Source organism: Haematobia irritans, chromosome 2, assembly GCF_050003625.1.
Source record: "Haematobia irritans isolate KBUSLIRL chromosome 2, ASM5000362v1, whole genome shotgun sequence".
NCBI classification, from domain to species: domain Eukaryota; kingdom Metazoa; phylum Arthropoda; class Insecta; order Diptera; family Muscidae; genus Haematobia; species Haematobia irritans.
The window spans coordinates 121,474,801-121,497,045 of record NC_134398.1 but is presented as its reverse complement, the minus strand read 5'-3'; the positions used below and the strand labels follow the sequence as shown (position 1 = coordinate 121,497,045).

The 22,245-nt window shown below is 35.1% G+C and overlaps 1 protein-coding gene across 1 annotated transcript; it reads right to left on the bottom strand.

Moving 5' to 3' along the window:
• Positions 1-107: 107 nt before the first annotated feature.
• Positions 108-22,230, bottom strand: mon2 (Mon2 homolog, regulator of endosome-to-Golgi trafficking). Its single transcript, XM_075296037.1, has 19 exons — positions 21,841-22,230; positions 18,611-18,742; positions 18,013-18,480; positions 12,728-13,292; positions 12,521-12,662; positions 12,337-12,463; positions 11,477-12,280; positions 11,194-11,406; positions 10,793-11,131; positions 10,579-10,723; positions 10,233-10,513; positions 9,922-10,170; positions 9,711-9,868; positions 4,496-4,658; positions 4,131-4,424; positions 3,882-4,066; positions 3,275-3,796; positions 1,410-1,492; positions 108-1,027 (listed from the first exon to the last, which is right to left on the bottom strand). The coding sequence occupies exons 1-19, from the start codon at positions 21,982-21,984 to the stop codon at positions 801-803; spliced, it is 5,241 nt and encodes a 1,746-aa protein (XP_075152152.1). The 5' UTR covers positions 21,985-22,230; the 3' UTR covers positions 108-800.
• Positions 22,231-22,245: the final 15 nt, after the last annotated feature.

Below are 22,245 nucleotides of genomic sequence, written 5' to 3'. Positions count from 1 at the left end.
AGGATCAAAAAACAAACTCGACTGTCAAAGGACACATTCAATTATATCTTTATAAACACTCACTTTCAAAATAAAATCAAATTGTTCTTCCCAAAATATACAATACATTTTTGGTTATTTTATTAGAATTCTACAATTTTATTATCTCCATGATAATTAAATATTTAACAATAAAGTGATACCAAATATACATTTGAAATTTAAAAACAAAAATTCTCTTTATAATCCTAAATTGAGATTACTAAGCCATGTAAGGGCATAAAAAATCCACAATCTGGTTACAAAACGTAATCCACCATCGGAAGGAATGACGTAATATAAATGAGAAAAACATTTACATTTTTATTCGATTGGCAGAACTGAACTAGCAAAATTGTTTATTGCCCACAAAATGGGCTTGGTTATCGAATGCAATTATAATATTGATTGTGTATAATATTTCGGAATACTTGTAAATAATTTAAAATGTACATAATATATTTGTAGTTATCATTTTCAATGGTATTATGTATTTTTTATTGTGGATGTATATAAGTTATATATTTTATATAATATGGTACTTATTTAGTATAATGTTAGTATTTCGTTTGGAATAAAAATTATTGTTTAAAACTTAAATTTGATTATTTCTCTATGTCTGTCTATGTGAATAAATATAACGAGTCTCTTTCTATTTATTTTATGTATGTTAGTATGTATGCATGCAAGTACGCACGTGATTTGTTGTTGTTATCGTTGACACATTTCCAAATGGAAATTGCCAATCCCAAATGAATAATGCCTCTTAGAATTATTCAGATTCAATCTTGTCCATTTGTTTGTTGATTAGATGACACTGTATTCGGATTGATGGTGATAGTTGTATTGTCAGAAGGGCTACCACTAAAACATTTTGGCGCATGCAACAGATCGGTGTATTGTAATAATGCCTCTCTTAAAGAACGTGAAACTTCTGGCGAAGTCGTTGTCGTACAATCCACCAAATATGGATAGAGACCGATCAATTGGTCCCATGCTGGTTTATTAACTGAAAATATTTAAAATTGGAATTTTATTATAAAGGATGCAAACTTTAATTTTATTGCTGTAGTATTCCTACACTAGCAAAATTTTTGTGATCTGTGTAAGCTTAATTTTAAAATCGGTGTTTAGTTCAAAATGTAGGAGATTTTGCCCGATTGCTGCAATGTTTCTTCATTTTAACATAATGACCGCGTCAGTATGCTCAGAATTTGCAGACTGCTTTTGGAATTCTAATTTTTAAATTAAGGAATCTACTGTTTCTGAACAAGAAAACAGCTGCCAATTTTTTCAATAGACATTAAATTATAGTGTGTCTGTTACCCATTGTATTGTGTAACAGACACACTTCATATCACTTAATTCTTTTTAATTTTTTAATACATTACCTTTGGATGCAGGTGCCTTCTTCATCGAAATAACCAATGTGGCAATAGCCTTAAGAACAAACGAAATTTCCGATAGCCGAAATCTGAAAAAATGAAAATAAGACTTATAAATATCGCAAATAATGAGGATATAAAAGATAGAAATAACGTTAGGTTAGGTTAGGTGGCAGCCCGATGTATCAGGCTCACTTAGACTATTCAGTCCATTGTGATACCACATTGGTGAACTTCTCTCTTATCACTGAGAGCTGCCCGATTCCATGTTAAGCTCAATGACAAGGGACCTTTTTTTATAGTCGAGTCCGAACGGCGTTCCACATTACAGTGAAACCAAAATATTTCTCTTCAACTAATAAAATATTTCTCTTCAACTAAAGGGTACTTCACAATTTTTTTTTTTTATTGAAATAATTTTGAAAAAATTGTCTACGGAAATATAATTTTGAAAAAATTGTCTATAGACAAAATTCTCTAAGAAATAAAATTTTGACAAAATTTTCTATAGAAATAAAATTTTCATAAAATTTTCTATAGAAATAAAATTTTGACAAAATTTTCTATAGAAATAAAATTTTCACAAAATCTTCTATAGAAATAAAATTTTGACAAAATCTTCTATAGAAATAAATTTTTGACAAAATTTGTTATAGAAATAAAATTTTGACAGAATTTTCTATAGAAATAAAATTTGGACGAAATTTTATATAAAAATAAAATTTTTACAAAATTTTCTATAGAAATAACATTTGGACAAGATTTTCTATAGAAATAAATGTTCTATATAAAATACAATATTGCAAAATAAGATTTTTTGTTTGGTAGTTTTTTGGTAAATTTTTCTACAAATTTTGGTATATTATTTTTGGATCGAGTGGCAACCGTGTTTTCTAGCCTTTGCATTGTACGATTCTCTACTCATCCAAAACAATGGGAATGCCTTATAAGAGACATAAATCGGTGATTGTGTGAAACGGATGAAAACAGTCCATAGGGTTTCATTTCAATGTTATAGTGTTATTTTTCATCCATTTGGAATATTAGAAGAGGTACATATTAGAGACTTGCACGTGAGTAATATTTTACTCTCGCTTACGAACATTCACAACGGAGAATGTTTTGTGACCAACTTTTAATAAATTATCCAATTATTTTTTCTGTTTATTTTTTCTAACAATAAAATTAAATTTTCCTTTCAAAATTACGTGTTTTTACAATAACCAGTATAAAACCGCTTATGCCGATTATTTTCAAAAAAAAAAGCTTGGTTTTTTAAAACCGATGAAACCGAATTTCCAAAATCCCGGTTTTTGATCACTCTAGTTCAATTCCAGTTTCGACCGAATATTAAAAAGTTTTTCTGCGGTGGATTATCCTATCCCCTCACGGTCTGCCAACATTCACCGATGGTCAATCCTAGAATTGTCTGAGAAATTTACCTGTCTGAAAATTTAAGCATAATTAAAATCGCGAGCGGTATTAAACTTATAACCACATAGGTGTTACTAAAATGACAAGCGAATTCAATCCGTAAACGTGATTATTTAGTTATATACCGCTCTTGCACACCCATGCTGTTGCCATTAGCTTGAGTCACGAAAATGTTCGTGTCACGTGCACACCTCTAATACATATGGGATTATTATGTATGCTTGTTTGTATTTCCAGCCGAGATAGTGAAAACCTCATAAAATGAGACGTGTAAAACTTATACGCAGCTAGTACACTTTCGGAGGTGTTCGCCCATATAACAATATTCAATCAAATAAATTCTACGAACAGAGATGCACTTTGTTTCTTTCAGACATTTCGCATTGATTCGCTTTAACAATCAATTAACATATGTAGATATTACAGAAAATACTTACCGTGGTAATGGACACTTCCCACTTTGTCGTTCATCATCATTAAACCTCTTCAATACCTCTTGGAAACGATGTAGTAGAGCTGTAACTGCTAATCGTCCAGCAAAATCTTTTCCTCCACTACCTGAGCCAACAGCATTTGCTATATTTGCATTTAAAGCATTCGCGGCAGCTGATGATGAAGTCGACGACGAAGGACTTGCCGCGTTCGTTGACAACGAGGGTGAGACCGAAGACCGATTGTTATTACAATTATCATCCAGTAAAGAAAATTGCAATAATGTTTCAAAACATGTTTTGGCAAAAATTTCACGCAGTTTCCAATCAGATTCATAGCAAATATTTGAATCTGAAGCGGAATGTATGGAGCCTTTGTTGAGTAAAACAACAATCTGCATTATAAATTGATGAGGCATTTCATGGGCATAAGGCAAAACTTCATCACGTAATAATTCAATAACTTGACAGTCGATGGTTTCATCTAAAACGATTTCTTCAAGGCCGCGATCTTCTATGGTACAGACACTGTAGGGAAAGCAAGATAAAAAACCAAGCAAATCATTCGAGGCCCTAATATCTGTACAGGAGTCAATTGAATAAAGATAATTACCTTTGAGGAAATAGAAATTTGTCCAAAGTGTCTGCTAAATCATCCCACATGCCTGTAAAATAATTTGATTTTGCTCTTGCCACTTTTAGACCTGTATGTAAAACCGTAATAAGACTCGAAATAGCCAATTTCCAAGTGCTGGATGCCAAGCATTTATATTTCATAGCCAAAGGTGTCCGTAAAGCCTACAATTAGAAAAACACCAATGAAATATTTTCACATGTCGATGCAATTCCTATTCAAATTCACCTTAATAATTTCATGTAGAATATGTTCTTGCATAACAGATTCTTCAGTTGCCGTACATTGGTAAAGTTTAACACATATGCTGATGGATTTTTCCCCAAATGGTATATAGTTCATACTTAAAACTTCCACCGAACTGCTATTGCCACCATAATGATTAGCTGATTTCGAATACTTGTTATGTTGTTCGCTAACTTGTAGAGCTGGTGGAGTACATGCAAATTTGCTAAACACTAACAGTTGACGGAATATAGCAGGAATCATATGACTTAATGTGGAATTTTCTTTGGTAGCCTCCTAATGGAATTGAAACATTTTTAGTTCAATAATATAAAAATAATAAAAGGTGTTAAAAATTATCTGCTTACCTTTTGTATTAAATCCATACATTCGAGAATACTATCGTGTAATGGGGTTAGTAAGGAATCGGATACTGAGGACATTATGTAAGGAACAGCTTCAGTTTGTACGGGAATGCAAACAGCATTGGTCAAAACTGTACAGAATTTTTCAAAGTCAGCTGGTTTGAACCTAAAAAGGGACAAATGTAAGCTATAGTAAAATTTTTGTTTATACTTTTACATTAAATAAATGGACCAATTTAAGTCATTCTTTAATCAAAATAAGAAAAAGTTTATGGCAACATTTCCAGTACTGAGTGAGTAAAATGAATGCATATATTGGTCCATCCATAATGAACACTTCAATTATTCGTTTCACGTTATTTATTTATTTATTTATTTTTATTTATTTATTTATTTAGCCATTTAAAGCTATTAGATAATACCAAATTATAATTTAGTTCGGATTTTATAAATTAAAAGTTTTGTTTAACATATTCAATGACTTTACGCTTAAATTCTTTAAAATTTCTTTCAACTTTTAGTTGTAATGGTAATTGATTAAAAATTTTAAGGCCATTATAAAATACTACATTTTGACAAAAGTTAGATTTATGTAATTGCAGTCTAAAATCATGTAAATTACGTAAATTGTAAGGTTGTACATCAGAAACATAGGTCAAATTATTTTGAACATATTTTGGTAACATTCCATTCTTGGCTTTAAATATGAAAATTAATACTTTCATTGACAGCATCTGATTAACAGACATCCACTGTAAGTTTTCCAGCATGATCGAAACGTGTTCCAATCTACTACACCTTAAAATGCATCTCATGGCCCGGTTTTGTTGTTTCTGTAGTCTCTCTCTCATTGCATTGCTACCTAAGAATAGTACCGTTGAACAGTATTCAAAATGAGGCTTTATTATTGTATTGTAAATACGAATTGCAGTTTTCTTTGAAATATTTTTTCTTATTCTTCCTAAGAAAGCAACCTTTTTTGCTATTTTCGTACATACATAGTCGAAATGCTGATCAAATTTCAGATATTTATCGACGATAATTCCTAGATATTTTATATTATCTACTTTCTCTATAATAGCATTTTCAATAATAATATCTTCCGTTGCTTGTCCATTTATAATCATCGCCTTAGTCTTATTTGTATTCAGTTTCATTTTATTCATTTTTAGGTATTTCGCCACATTTGCTAATTCTTCATTTAGTTTAGTGATTATAATGTTTGAATTTTCTCCTGTTATATATATCAGTGCATCGTCCGCAAACATACATATCTTTGCCTCATTCAATGTTTTTTGCAAATCATTTATATATATTAGAAAAAGCAATGTACCCAATACAGCCCCTTGCGGCACACCCGTAGAAACCATGGATGGCTTTGATGTAAAATTGCCACATTTAGTTTTTTGTTTTCTATTTTCTAGATAACTTCGAAACCAGTTAAGCTCCTTTCCTTCTACGCCGTATTTGTTAAGCTTTTTTAATAATATTTCCTTGTCTACTGTTTCAAAGGCTCGTTTCAAATCTAGAAAAACCGCCACTACACAACTTTTCTTTCCGACTTCCGTTTTCCACTGAGCAATCACCATATTTAATAGGGATTCACAGCTATGTTTTTCTCTAAATCCTGCTTGCGTTTCATTTAACAAATTGTTACTTTCAAAGTATTTATTCAATTGCTGATGTACAATTTTCTCAATGATTTTACTTATTGTTGGTAGTGTGTTCACGGGTCGAATTTCTTGTGGATCTTTGGAATTTTTAACTTTTTGAATTGGCACAATGATCGATTCCTTCAAACATTCTGGAAATATTCCTTCTTGCAATGATGATTCTATTACTCTATGTAAATGATTTCCAATAATATCATAATTATCTAATATAATTTTTACTGATAGAAAATTATGATCTTTTTTATTATTCATTGTTTTCAATACATTCTTCAATGACATAATGTCAGGTATATCAAATTTAAATTTTGTAGATGGGATCGTCTGAATCAAATTTTGGTATGCTACATCTGGCACGCTCGATACTATTTGATTTATACTATTTATGAAAAACGTATTGAGGACATCTGCGATTTCTTGTTCATGATTGAAATATTTTCCATCGAAGTAAATTTCCTTAATTGTTGATATCTCTTTTTTAAGTATCAGTTCTTTTATTGCTCTCCACATGCTTTTTTGATCAGAACAATGTGCTATTTTATTGTTAATATAATCACTTTTTGCTTTTTGAATATTAGCCTTATATAAATTTCTGTATCGTCTATACTCTTGTAAGACGTTATTTAACCATATAGCTCTTTGATACAAATTTATTTTTGTGTTTTTCATTGCTTGTATATTGCAATTAAACCATGGAGCTGTTTTTCTTCTACCTAACATCTTTTTTCTTATCATTGGTTTAGTAGCCTCTATTAAATTTTCGAGGAGTAAGGTGCTTAATTCTTGGCAATTTTGATCCGGAGAAATGTTATTTATGTCTGTATACAAGAGATTATTACGAAACAAATGTTGATCATACTTTAAGAATGCTATCATTTTTGAGTTTGATTCATCAATTGCACTATCTAATGGAATCTTAATTTCTAAAGATTCATGATCACTTATTTTCATTTGATGATTGCTTTTAACAGATATATCATTAATATTTGACACTGCATAATCAATTAATGTTGAGGAGGTTTTCGTTATTCTTGTAGGTTCAATAACTGATTGCTTGAAATAATTGTCTTTTATAATTGACTCCAGTTTAATTTTGTGCATATTATTATCTTCAAGCCAGTTAATATTAAAATCGCCTACAATCAGCACTTTCTCTCCAGCATCAAAATTTTCCATCTGCGATTCAAAAAAATCAATAAATTCTGCTTCAGGCGAATTTTGCCTCTGTGGTGATCTGTACACACCCACTAATATATATACTTCATTCATATATTTCAATTTTATTTTCAACCACCATATCCAACTGTCTGTTACTAAACACTCCAGTACTTCATATTGCCATTTGTTGCTTACGTAGAAGCAAACACCACCAGTGTGTCTCGATATGCTATTGCATCTTAAAATACAATAATTATTTAACTCCACTTCATTATCTTCGATATTCTCAGTTAGGTGAGTTTCGGACAAACAGATAAAATCGAATGTTTTTTCTCGACAAATTATTATTCACTTCAATGTCTAGAAAATCCAGGGTTGGAATGGAGCTTATCATAAATCCTGTTGCATTCTATATTTAGAAAATACTAAATATAGGTGAGATATAATTTTTTCTTCATACCAACGAAAGCTCCAATCCCTATTAATTAACTATAACACTTAATTAAAATCGTAGCAACAGAAGCGATAATGCAAAAAAAAGGTTCTTATGGTATCCGATTACATTAAAGGCGGAGAAGACAACATAGAGGATCAAAAATTAAATTTCAGAGTTTTCAACGGTGGCACATGACCTTCAAAGACATTGAACTATCATCCATGTTCGGATATCCACTACAATTTCATTTCCACTATTTACGGAAAATCGACGAATGTGAAAATCCTGTGTTCTGAATTCCACGTCTTTTTATTGTTGTTTCAATTTTAGCTTAAAACTACGCGACGACTAAATACAAGAGAAGCTTAACCAACAGATGAAGAGTATGTTTGTCAAATTTATTTGGCCCAAGCCCTTTAGACTACAAGATGATAGTATGGACGGACGGAATTTCCACATTCCTCATCAGTTTTTCAAAATTCACAAGTTTTTCAAGTGATTATTCAACTTTCACCATGGCTTATGCTATTGAAATAATTCCACGCTAAATATGTATAATAGAGCATTAATGCAATTTACTTATTTGCTAAGCTTTGCTGTATCCAAAAGCCATCGGACGGGTTGAATCTACAATTAGTGTACTAGCACTATAATCCACTCAAAGAAATTCATCATTAGACACAGCAGAAGATCAGCTGAAATGGCAAAAAGTCTCCAATCACGATTTCAACCTCAAATTCCCTAAATCACATTTTAGTTTGGCTAAAGCAAACAAAAGATGTAATCTAAGAGCTATTATAACCCAGCAAAAAGAATGGAAAATTATTTCAAAAAAAAAGTTTTTTAAAGAGAATCGCGGAACCCCATCAAGTTTTTCCACTTTCAATGAAGTTATTTTGGACCAGTTTTAGTTGTTACGATCATATCACAAAAATTTGAAATAACGTTTCGAAGCCACAATGGCGTATGTGGATGAGTGTGCTAAGGCGTTCTGTTATGGTGCCGAAAAAACCCAGGTTCAATCCTGAGCAAAGCGAAAGTCGGATTGTTGGGAAAATTTCTGAGTATTTTAGACCATTAAAATGTTTCTACAATTAGGCTATGAGAACCAAGTCCTTTTTATTGAGGCGAACGTAGCACCGGGATATATAGAAAAATGAGAAATGTCTTCAATCACGAAAATGATAGTGTCAATCATAGTTTTAATTGAGCATCAAACATAACAAATTTCAATTAATTTATTATATGATTAAATTAAAAAATTAATTGATGTTGATCGCAAAATTCAATTCTTTTAAATTAAAAAGTAACTATTTTCAATATCTTTCATAACTGACTTATGCTTTGGTCACACTGGGCAAATATTTGACAGAATTCGAAAAAGAATCCGTCGCCACAGCCATACCAGCAAACATTTTGAGCTTCAATAAACCGTATCTAGATATTTGGAAAATGGTTCTGGAAAAATGTTTGACACTCATTTTGGTCAAATATTTGCCTAGTGTGACCATAGCCTTAATGTTTTTAGTTTGATTAAATAATTGATTGATGATTAAAAATTACAACAAAATCCATTTTTTAAGTGACCTCATTAATTGTATCAATTAATTTTAATATTCAATCATTGACTTAATTGATTTAATGCCTGTAGTTTGATTCAAAAATTAATTGTATCAATTAATTTTTTAATTAGTAAAGTTGTCAGCTTCAATCAACTTTTTAATTGGGAATATTTTGGTGAGGTCTTCGGTAGCACAGTGGAAGTGCCTTGCTTGACGAATTTGAGGGATTGCTTTGTTGAAAACATTTTTTTAAGAGAAAGGAAGAAGGGCTCCCGCAATGATAATTTTAAAATGAATATGAACAACTGGTCTATCACTACAACGGCTCCAAACTGTTTTTTTTCTGATTACATTATTCTGTAATAAGATTAAAAAAAAATTAGCAAACATACCTCATTTGAATATGCTGAAATATTGCAGGAAAGATTTGTATTAAAGCTGTCAAATAAGCTTGACTCGGTATATAAAATTCATCTTGTGTTGTTTCTTGAGACTTTGTTGTTATTTTTGTGCTTTCAATACCAATGTTCAACCAAATTTTCCAGGCAATCTGAAAAATAAATAAGATTAAAATCATGCTCAGCATTTGTTCATCATACTCACATTCCATATTTCTTCTTCTTTAAGCTTGGTCTTGTCGTTGCTGTGTGGTGTTGTGTTCGATTCCATTTTAGGAATTATTGGCTTTGATTCGGAGTTATGATACATAATCTCTTGCAACGATTTCAAGGCGGCCAATGATACTTCACCGTTTTTACTTAGAGCAGCATTTTGTATAAATTCCAATATCAATGACCAAGCACGATCGAAATCTCCCAACATTTGTATTAGATCACGTTTTGTATTAAATACCTAAACAAATGTTTTTGTTTATGTGAGATGGTGTACGCAGAAAATAATAAAACAAAACTTACTCTACACACGCCCGAAAGTGTCAGAACTTGTGTCTCAGCCCATTGTTTTTGGGCGGTATTCCTCGAATGATGTATTAAAATATTGCCACTGGCATCGACTTTCTCATTACTTGCCGAACTGGACAAGGCGCGTACATTATCCAACAATGGAAATAAAACTTGCCATACTAAAGCTTGCCAGGTGGGAGGGTTCAATAGGCTTCCATGGGCGGAAATGGTGGAGAATAACGTTTGACCAGCAGACTTGCGAACAGCAGGACGAGAGTCAATACATAATTCACCTAAATGTGGAAAGCCCCCAGATTCTCAAGGTTGTCCTTTATTTTTATTTGCAATAAAAACTCACCTAATTTCGCATACAAACACATCCATAGCTTATCAAACTGGGGCATTTTTACCGTACCCGGAAAATCGGGTAAGATCGCAGAATCATCCACTTGGGCTGACATTAATTTATCTTGGTTTTGATTAAAGAAATCCGAAATATTCCACTGAAAGAATTTCGAAATAATTTTTATACAAATTTTTCCTCGACAAAAATGTTATCTTCAACAACTTACCATTAATCCTATGGCCGTCAGTGATATATTTAATTCCTGGGTTTGAGATCCAAATTTCGATGCTGTAGAAATGCACAGGGGCAGGCAACGCCAAGGCATTACTGTTAGAAAATCTGTTATAACCAATTGTAAACATTGAAAGGCGGTGCGTATCAATGGTTCTCCATGATGTTCATTCACAGCCCCTATGATTTCTATAATGGCTGGCCAACCGAATGATAAAATCTCACCAGCTCCATTCAAAATTTGTAAAACACAATCGAGTTGCCGTTGTCGCACATCAGCATGGGGTACTGTGGAAAGCTCCGACAAGGGATTTAGCAGCATAGTTTGTAGGTTCTATGGAAAAAATGACGGCATTATGTTTGCAAATTAAAACTGGGGAGGGCATCAAAACCTACCATGTTTTCCTTGAGTGGCTGACTATGTTTATATTGCAAAGCCGATTTCACCAGATAAGTTATGGCTTCTACACCCCATTCTCGCATGCGTATGTGACGGTGTTGACATACTTCCAATAGATGATTCGTTAAAGGTCTCCATAAAACCTCTATGCGTGGCATATTTACCAAACCTGTTTCCAATAATTTTGCCACCGCAAATAAAGAAGGTTCCTAAAACGTACAAACACATAATCCCACATCATAAGCCATATTTCTCAATTTCCATTTAAAAACTGCTCACCCTATTAGCATAGGCCAATTCCATAGCCTCATGAGACAATTTACACAGAGCATCAATGAGATGGTGTAAAGCAACATCATCCAAATACTGGCTGGACTCAAAGAGTTGACTTAACATTTGCGACAATACCGGCAGGTCGGCCATAACAGCGGTCTGTATTCCAACATTAGCCTCTACGGCTGGTTTGGGGAAGGCCTGTAAGCTTCCTCCAGTAGAAGGTTTCAGTCCCAAAATCCACACCAAATGCTGTAGAGTTTGCAGCACGATGTGCCACGATGTACCCAATATACTACCATTGCTATGAGCCAAAAAGAGAATGGCTCGCATACATTGCAAATTCTTGGTGGTCAACATGACTGGAGCTTGCATTACACTATGTGGCAATGAAGCACTTGGCAAAGGAGTACCCACAGCAACAATCTGTTGTCGAAAGTCTCCCGAGTCATTGCAAGAGCTTATAAATTGATTATTGAGATCTTGACTATTCGAACGAGTGTGACATCTGAGATCTACATCCATATGAGGATTATTGGCAAAAATTGACATGGCATAATGGGGCGGGAAAGAAGCACGGCAAATGGCCATGATGAAAGCATCACGAGGATTCAATAGATCCATAATACCACAGAGTGCAGCATAGTTTTGCATAGCTTTCAAAATATTGTCGGTTGTAGCCTCGTCGATGGATGCATCTACCAGAGGTACAAAGGCTGATAACAATCCAGACCAGCTGGAATTTATCAGTTGCAAACACAAAGGTTTGTGTTCTTCTTCGGTTATGACAACGGTATTGTGTGAGGGATGCTGAAATTGTTGATAAAATTGAAAGATCTTTTCAGTGTGTTTTTCGATTATCCTACCATTTCTGGTGTTCGCTGAATAACACCTCCGATAGAGCGTGTAATGTCCAAGAGTACCGCATATGCTACTGAAATTCCATAACTATCTGGTATATGTGGAGCTTCCAATTTATCCAACATTTCTAAGCTGTAATCAAAATATAACGTTTCCTTAAAATGAAGCCAATTTATCCATATCACTTACTATACAGCCTTAGATATTCCTGGTGGGAAAGTGGCTACCAATGGCATATAAGCTCCACGAAATACAAAGCCACATTGATTATTCGAATTGTGAGCACTCAATGTATTCAGCTGTGTTGCACCATTCTGCTGGCCATTCAATACTGGAAAATATTGTGGGAAAAGAAGCTTTGAATTTAATACATATGGTTTACCTTCATATACTTACAAGCTGCTGAATTAATCAAGGAATATCTCACATAAGTACCCAAAGCCGTGATCATATCTTGCACAATATTTGTAGCATGATTTTTACAATCGTAAGACTTACAAAAGAATGCAATTAACGATGGTTTTGTTGCCAACTTATGAATGACTTCCAGTGCCAGAGCCCGTTGCCAATGTGGCTTATCAGGATCAAGGAATTTTATTATTAGCGAAAGGAATATCTCACACTCGGTAACCAAGATGGTATGGTATTTCTGTATGAGTATTGCCACTAGACGCAGTAAGCGCATACTAATGGGGAAATATGGTTTATCACTGGGTGTTGTGGTATTTCCATTCGAATTTTGTGTTGGCAATGTTCGATGTTTAACATTCGGAGAGAATAGTTTGATGACCAGTGCACATACTCTTTCTTTGAGCAGTAGACGAAAATCACGATTTTCATGGAATACTGCACTGAAATTTGTCAAGACTGCTTCCAAGAGTTCGAGTCCAAATGTTCGAGTCATTTCATTCATACCAACAAGCCAGAATGGTGGATCAGCATTGACTAAGTGTACAAGATCCTGTAAAAGAAATTTATTATTCATCAAATATTTATATTATTTTTTTTTCTTGGTTTTCTTGAAACCGGTAAAGCAGCATTGTCCTAGGGATTGTAATAAGAATCAAAAGATCGATGTCTCGAATTTCAAAACATTGATTATCAAATTTCCGCAAGCGGCTTAGTTTTGGCAAGCTATTTGTTGAAAACTTTATTTTTAAATTTGCTTTTCTAATGAAGACTTTTGTGATTATGAAAGCTGAGCTCAAGTTTTTTTTTTTTCAATAAACCTAGTCTCTATACCGCACGCGGCTTAGTTTTTGGACAAGCCAACGAGTCTTTCTATAGCGGAATAAACTTCATTTTAGTTCATGCAAATTAATTAACTTTAGTTAAGTTTTGCGAAATGTAACAAAATTATCCTTATTGTAAATAATTTTTGTTTACTTTAATGACGTGAACTAAAAATGGAAAAACGTTTTATAAAAAATAGTATATATTTTTAATCAGGGAATTTTACATAAATTTTGTTCATGTTTCTAAAACAAGTAAATATTACTCAAATTGTTACTGTCTTTAACTTCGTATTGAACCATTTTTAACTCGAATAAACAAATAAAAAAACAAATTATTAGTTGTTGTTGTTGTTGTTGTTGTTGTTGTTGTTGTAACAGTTTATTGTGATCTCATCCATTTCATGTTATACGCTTGGTACATCAGCTTGTTGGCAGATCAAGGAACTCTGCGACTAAGATGGGGTGTGTCCAGAGTGATCTGGTGGTAAGTCGGGTTGGTTTGGCTGGGCAAGAGAAAAGATGACGCGTGTCGTGTGGCCCTTGGTTGCAAATTGGACAAACGTCAGCTACGCTGCTATCAATCACCGATAAGTAGGAATTGAGGCGGCTGCACTTGCCTGATCTTAATTGGGCCAAAATTACCCTAGTCTGCCGTGGGAGGTCTCTTTCCTCCGATGCTATGGGCGGTGGTCGGACTCCAAGAACAGGATTAACCTTGTAGCTTCTCACCGCTTCAGCTACAGTATCCTCATGAATCCTGTTCAAACCTGCCTGGTACGCTGCTTGATCTAGAGGCTCTCTTTTATAGCGCTGGATCTCGCGCTCTAGATTATGTATATCAACCCTTACGTTCCTGGGTGGTGGTTGTGTATCCATAAGATGGTGGTTTGGATGATTACTGCGATAACAACCCAGGAGATACTGCTTTGACAGCATGTAGTTGTGTCTTCGCACAGGGATGATCTTTGTCTCCACATAAAGGTGATCCAGGGGTGTGCTGCGGAGACACCCAGTCGCAGTTCTAAGGGCAGCGTTCTGGCAGGTTTGTATGTTATTCCACTGCGTATCACTGGTCTGCGGTGTCCACACTGGCGCTGCATAGTTTACCACTGACCGGCCAATTGCCTTATAAGTAGTTAGCAAGGTTTCTTTGTCCGCACCCCAAGTACTGCCGGCTAGTGACTTGAGGACCTTGTTTCTACCACGGAGCTTATTACATATTGCAGTGGCATGGGCAGATGACCTAAAAAGGCTGTCGAATGTGACCCCAAGAATCTTGGGGTAATTTGTGGTCGGAATTATTACTCCATCGACTCTGATATTCAACTGCCTGCGCACTTCTGCCGTCCATGTAGTAAATAGTGTGGCTGAGGATTTGGTGGGGGATATCCTCAAGTTTCTCGCAGTGAAATAACTGGTAAGATTAGCTATGTAGACGTTCAACCGATCGCAAATGTCATCAACATTGGGCCCAGATGCCAAGATTGTACAGTCATCCGCATATGATACAATCTCGACGCCGTCAGGAGGGGGTGGAATCGAGGACATGTAGAGGTTAAACAGTGCCGGAGATATCACCCCACCTTGGGGAACTCCCTGTTTAACTCTACGCGGTCTTGACTTTCTGTCCCTGAATTCCACGTACGACTGGCGTCCACACATATAATTCAGCACCCAACGCTTCGCTCCTGCCGGTAGGGACGTATTCTCGATGTCCTCAAATAATGTGGCATGGTTGACCGTATCGAATGCTTTCGATAGGTCAAGCGCCACGAGGACCGTCCTGTGACACGGCCTGGGCTGGTTAAGTCCCTTATTAATATGTGTCGAAATGGCATGTAAGGCTGTTGTCGTACTATGTACCTTACGGAATCCATGTTGATGGTGGGCAGCTGGAAAATTCTCCACAAGGCTGGGGAGGAGTAATGCCTCAAGTGTCTTGGCTACTGGCGAGAGAAGGGATATCGGTCTGTACGATTCACCTTTGCTCGAATCTTTGCCCGGTTTCAGTAGTGGAATCACCCTTCCCATTTTCCAGACATCGGGTATAATGTGTGATTCCAAAGACAAATTGAGGAGTCTGGTCAGGTACTCAACTCCCAGTATTCCCAGATGCTTCAGCATTAGCATTGAAATTCCGTCAGGGCCCAGCGCCTTAGATGGTTTCGCGCTGTTGATGACATTGGTAACTTCGGCTGCAGTAAATTGTGGTGTGTCATCGGCTCGGAGACCACGTACACGACGGGTGGCTCTCCTTTTCGCTCTATCACTCTCGGGATGCTCGACAAACTGTCGGTTGAAGTATTTGGCGCACCTCTTCGGATCAGTCACAGTCACGTCGCCAAATGTGACTGAAATCCCATCATCCCTTGTGGAGGGGTTCGAGAGGGCTCTAACTGTTGACCACAATTTACCAGTTCCTGTTCCTAAGTTACATTGCTTCAGGTGCTCTAACCAAGTGTTCCGCTTGTGCTCGTCGACTATCTTACTAATCTCTAGATTTAGTTCTCTGATTCTAGGATCAGCAGGGTTAGCACGACGGCGTTCATCACGCTCGTCTGCGAGTCCCGCCGCTTCGGCTGGGAAGTTGGGCCTCACCTGGGCAATTCGACCAGCGGGTATGAAGCGAGCGGCTGCTGCGTTGATGATGTCCCGGAACTCCCTCTGGGCAACATGAACATGTGAGGGGGACGGGAGCTCACTGAAGCGGCGATCGGTGTATTCTCTGAAGCCTTCCCAGTTGGCTTTCTTTTGATTAATAAACGTCCGGCGTTCAGAGGTTATGAAATCGGAGGGTCGGTTGATGGTGAGAATTATGGGGAGGTGGTCCGAACCCAATGAAATGACGGGTTGCCAGGAGACGTCATTTATCAGACCAGGCGATGCTAACGATAAATCTGGCGAACTGCTGCAGTCACCCATAATTCTCGTGGGGGCCTCTTCGTTCACCGTGCAAAATGTGGAGTCGTCTATCTGCTCTGCCAAAGCTATGCCCCTCTGGTCATTACCCAGGAGAGAATGCCAAAGTTCATGGTGGGCATTAAAATCTCCTAGAACCAATCGGTTATGCCCGCTCAACAACCACTCAATGTTTGGGCTATAACCAGGAGCACAGCTACCAACCGGCGGTATGTACACATTGTATAGCTCTATCTCGGCAGCCCCACACTTAACTGCTACCCCCATACATTCCATGTACGGGTCATTAGTGTCTAGCACAAGCGTGATAGGTCTATACTGCACGGAACGGTGTAATATGAAAGCCAGGCCACCACCTCCATTTCTTGTGCGATCCTTCCGTAGGACATTGTACCCATCACAATGTCGTAGGCTGCAGGTGGGATTCAGCTTTGTTTCCTGGATCGCCGCGACCCTTATCCTTTTCCGATTCATAAAGTCTACGATCTCACTAATCTTACCACGGAGCCCGTTGCAATTAAATTGCAAAAATGATGCACTCTCCGGAACTGGTACAACAATATTCGGTGTAAGATGCTGCGGCGGAGAATATTGTTGTGCGGGAGAAGTCGGTGGGGTCACATAATCAGATGACCCACTGCTGCTGTCATTGGCACAGCATCCTGCCACGAAGTCAGTTTGACTATACTCCCGCAGCGATGTTAGGCCGGAGCAGTTCCGGAAGTGCACCCATTCCATGCACCGGTTACACCTCACCGAAACCGAGCGATGGTGAATTCGATTTCGGCAGACGGCACAGTACCATGGTCCGGGGTTTTCCTCTATCCCGGCTCGGACCAAAAGCAGGCGGAGAAGGCTCCCCGGGATGCACCTTCTCCAACACGAAAAAACGGACGAGACAACACGTGTGTACAAATTATTAGTTTTTTTATTTGGTTGATCTTTTTGTTAGAATAATAAATAAATGTTTTGGCAAGACCTCGAGCTTGAAAAAACAAGAATTTTTTATAAAAAAAAAAAATAAATAAATAAAAAATTTGTTTCTTAAAAATATAAAGTTTTGTTAAACAAAATAAAATATATATTATTTTTTATTAGTTTTTCTTCAATTTGGCAAAAAAAGTGTCTATTTCATATTGGTAATAATTTAATAAAAAAAATTCTAAAATAAACCCACATTTTTCTTCATATGATTTCACCTTTTTTTGAGGGTAGGTATGCAGGCAAGATTTCCAATATATAAAGGGGTATATGACGTAAATTAATTCAATTCAAAGACATGTTCCACTTATGTATTTCTCTCATTGTAGACAATGAGTTAAGTATACGATCGATATCGACTTCAACATTGTATCATTTGTTGATATTTTCACCGGCACTAATAACTAAATGTGGCCTCTATCGTTTCCAAGAATAAAAAAAACTTAATCATCTTTACATAGTTCTTTCCACAGCACAAATGTCTTATCATAAGCTATTTTTTTTTCGAGCAAAATGCAGATAAGAAGCGCTAAACGAAAAACTTACCTGAAACAAAAAGAATGCATCCGAAGCAAATGTTGACATTTCACTGGGGCCACTTGATAAGCTTGGGGCTCCGCTACTACCACCGCCACTGGCAATGCTTGTATCGGTGGCATCGATCTCTACAACATTTCCTGATGAATCTTTCTGTTGCAAATTTGTGAGGGAATCCTTTTCCAAATAAACACGCTCAAATACCAAGGATACCAATTGGCGTATGGTAGCACCGGCTGTGTTTACAATCGTTGAATTCTTCGTATAGTGCAGTCGAAAACATAATACCAATGATTTGGCCAGCGTATCGCCATGCACCACTGTGTTTGTAGTCAATAACAATGTGATGGTTTGTAGAACTTTGACTTCCTCAATATTATGTTCCATTAACATCCACAGAGCGTCAGTAATGTAGCGAGCCCCTTTTTGATCGACCACTTGCTGGGTGATAAGCCGCTGCATCATACCCAAACAAAACTGGGGCAAACGAAAATACAAGCAAAAAATATTAGTTGATTAGATAAGCACGAATTTGGATTGTTTTTGGTATTACATAAATATCAAAAACCAGTATCATCATCATAAATAATTTGCTATTATGACTCACTTTGATGATTTTCAAGTCCTTCGTTTCGCATCCTTGTACTAATGGATATAAAATTTGATTGACTGTATAGTAGACTGACTGTTGTTGATTGCTGCCGGCGGTTGAGAGCTTAGAAATGGCCTCTTCACATGACTACAAAGACATAAAAGAAGAATAATGTATGTATAAAAATTATGTATGAAGGTACATCGATTAGCAGCAATCGATACAAAAATAGGATACCACAAATTGGTGTATGAGTATGAGGTATTTTTATTTATGTTTTTAGTAAGAAAAAATTGCACTTCCTAGCTTGACGGGTCTTAAATATAGCCGCACCAACTCTAAATGTAGCTAAGAAAATGAATTTGGATCAACTTAATTTAGGTGCATAATTTGATCTGATATAAAAAAATATAAAAGCCAAAAATGATCTGCGGGCTTTATACGAACAATCAAGGCCATAAACAAGTCGATTTGAAATAAACATAATGGATGTTAACAAATGTAATGAAAACAATTTCTATAATTTAATAAAGGCTCTAAAAAATATTTCATCCTATTTTCTTTTGCTAAATTCGGAGGAGACGAATAAAAGGCTAAAGTAAGTAACAATAATATTAAAATTCGTATTTCGATTTTTTCAACCTTTTAAAAAATCTTTTTTTTTAAGTTTTTTTTTTCATTTAATTTTTCATTTCATTTTATTTAACAATACAGTAAGCCTTCGTGGCCAATAAATCGTATTGTTCTTAAAAATAGTAATACAATAATAATAATTTTTGATCAAATTTTAGTGGTTAATTTTGAGGGTTTCCTTCGGAAGAAATGTTTTATTACTTTATTTTAGAAGTTTATTTATTCATTCAAAGCATGTAATTCTAAGCCTATTTGGCCAAAATAAAGTAATTACAATGGACTACTCTCTATATTTTCATATACAATAATACATAAGTTGTGTAAAAAAAGATGTTGAATAATTATATTAAACAATCATTTACACAAAACTTAGAAATGTATGATTTAATAAGATAGCCACCTAACCTAACCTAACCCTCATTTCTAAGTTAAGAATACTAAAGGAATACTTCTTTTAATAAAATTAAGAATAAAAATAAAAGAAAAATATAACAAATATTCTGAATAGTAGCTAAAAACTATGTAAAAGTAAATATATTTATGACAGTTCCCAATGTCAACAATCAGTCTTTATACTCGAGTAACTACTCAATTATGACTCACAAAAGTATTGAATCAATCTGTTTCGATATTTTCGTATTCAAAAATTATGTAAAAAAACTAACAAATATTTATTATATATTTGGATCTCTCCTACTAGGGACAATTTTGGGTGCATAAATATCCCTTGAATTGTAAATATGTCGAATTTCAAATGTTATAAGGATTTTGGCTTACACCATCAAGGGAAAGTTACTATTTCTACAAAGAGGAGAACTTACAAAGGATTTTGATAGTATGATCTAACACGAAAATTAAAATATGAATAAAATATGAATTTTGTTAAAATTTTATTTCTATAGAAAATTTTGTTAAAATTTTATTTCTATAGAAAATTTTGTTAAAATTTTATTTCTATAGCAAATTTTGTGCAAATTTTATTTCCATAGAAAATTGTATCCAATTTTTATTCTATAGGAAAATTTGTCAAAATTTTATTTTAATAGAAAATTTCGTCAAATTTTTATTTCTATAGAAAATTTTGTCAAAATTTTATTTCCATAGAAGATTTTGTCAAAATTTTGTTTCTATGGAAAATGTTGTCAAAATTTTATTTCTAAAGCAAATTTTGTCAACATTTTATTTCTATAGAAAATTGGTTGGAAAGGAATATTTTGCAAAATCTACCAAAACTTCAAGAATTCTACCAATCTACCACACAGTAAAAAATCTGAACTTCACAACGATACAGGAATTCCCACCAAGTCCATACGACATGTAATCGTCAGTGAGAGGGGACGTGTAATCAGCATGGAAAAACTATTGGGGTCCAATACAAAACCCAGAATTTTTTGCACGCATGTGGGGTACATTAACCACTGCTTTACTGTGCCTCCCGCCAATAAAAGTAATATCGGAAATTGGAGAGCAGTGATTTAACGGGTTTCCCACGAACGTTTTTAATCAGGCTTGTTCGGATGCCCCGAAAACAACTACGACGGGCAATAAAATCCAAGACCCCGTATTTCAATTAGGTTGACCCTATCCCCTCATGAGAAAATTCTCAGTGTGACTGGTGCCTAAAGTTTTTCTCAGTGGGACACAACGATTAGATCATTTCAGAGTAATATTTGTGTGTTCTCATGTCTCCTGAATGCTTCATCCTGTGGAACTTCTTTTCTATAAAGCGACATAAACGAAAAGAGGGGAGATACAAAGCTTTATCAATGTTAATAAATCATTTAAATATACAGGGCTGCCTCAGAATATTAGCGAAACTTAGAAAACCTCCATTTCTATCCAATTGTAGCTGTTAATGTAAATTCGGATAACATAAGTGATGATAGTGGTATAAACTCGAGGATTATGATCTCACTTCTCCAAGTTGCTACAACAATAACATCAGATGCCGTACTAATTAAAAAAAAAACATGGAGCAATTCGTAGTCATAGCGTGTTAACCGATATTTCATATGAATTCTAAGACTATATCAACATAAGATGATATTTTAAAATTGGTAATTTTTCGTGGAGGAAGAACTACACCTACAGTTCTCCAAATTTGAATTTTTGACACTGTACACTTTTAGAGGTGGTGATTCGTTTTCTGTTTCTTATCAACGAGAATACTGTGTATGGTTTATCTTTGTAGAAAAATAATATGCTATTAACAGCTGATTTTTGATAATTCATTTATCTCTATTGGAATGTTTGGACATGAATTCTTAATATACACACTCAAATTGTTTTCTCAATAGAAGTCTTCCAATTGTACTTAACTACAAAATTGGTTACTTATCTACGTCTCCGGTCGCTAATTCAGCTTATCATTTTTATCAAGTATGTGGAGTAAATATATATGGAAGAATCACTTATGACTCCAGAGGATAACCTCTTCATTATTTGATCAATCACAAAAAGACTTGACTGTCAGCTTGTCTCATATAAAAACAAATAAAACTGAACAGAACACACACCAACAACATCTATGGGATGTCTTATTGTTTCCCCCACACCCCACACAACATACATAAATATAATGGAGATTTAGCCAAAAGGGGGTACTCTATTACCTCTTTAATTTGTGGATATTTCTTTTTAGTTTCCAATGACAAAGTTTTGAAGTCTGCTCGCAAAGCTTCAACGAATTTTTGAACCGATTCCGCATTGCCAGAGGAGGCAGTTCCCGAGCCCGTTGCACCACGTACAAAAGACATTATTTTCTATTTTTTTCTTTTGCTGTCTCGTTTTTTTTCTGTTCCCCAAAGAATTGAATCACTACTTCTACTTGTGTCTTTTGCCCTTCTCTGAGTCTCTTATTTTATTTTCCTTTACAGAAGCACTTTAAGCCCACGACATTGCATTTGTTTTGCAGTTCTAATTGTTGTATTAATAACTTTTAACTATTCTATTTAATTTTTCTCGTCCACAAAATTGCTCCCGTCTGCACAAAAAAATATAAATAGTGGATCCAATTC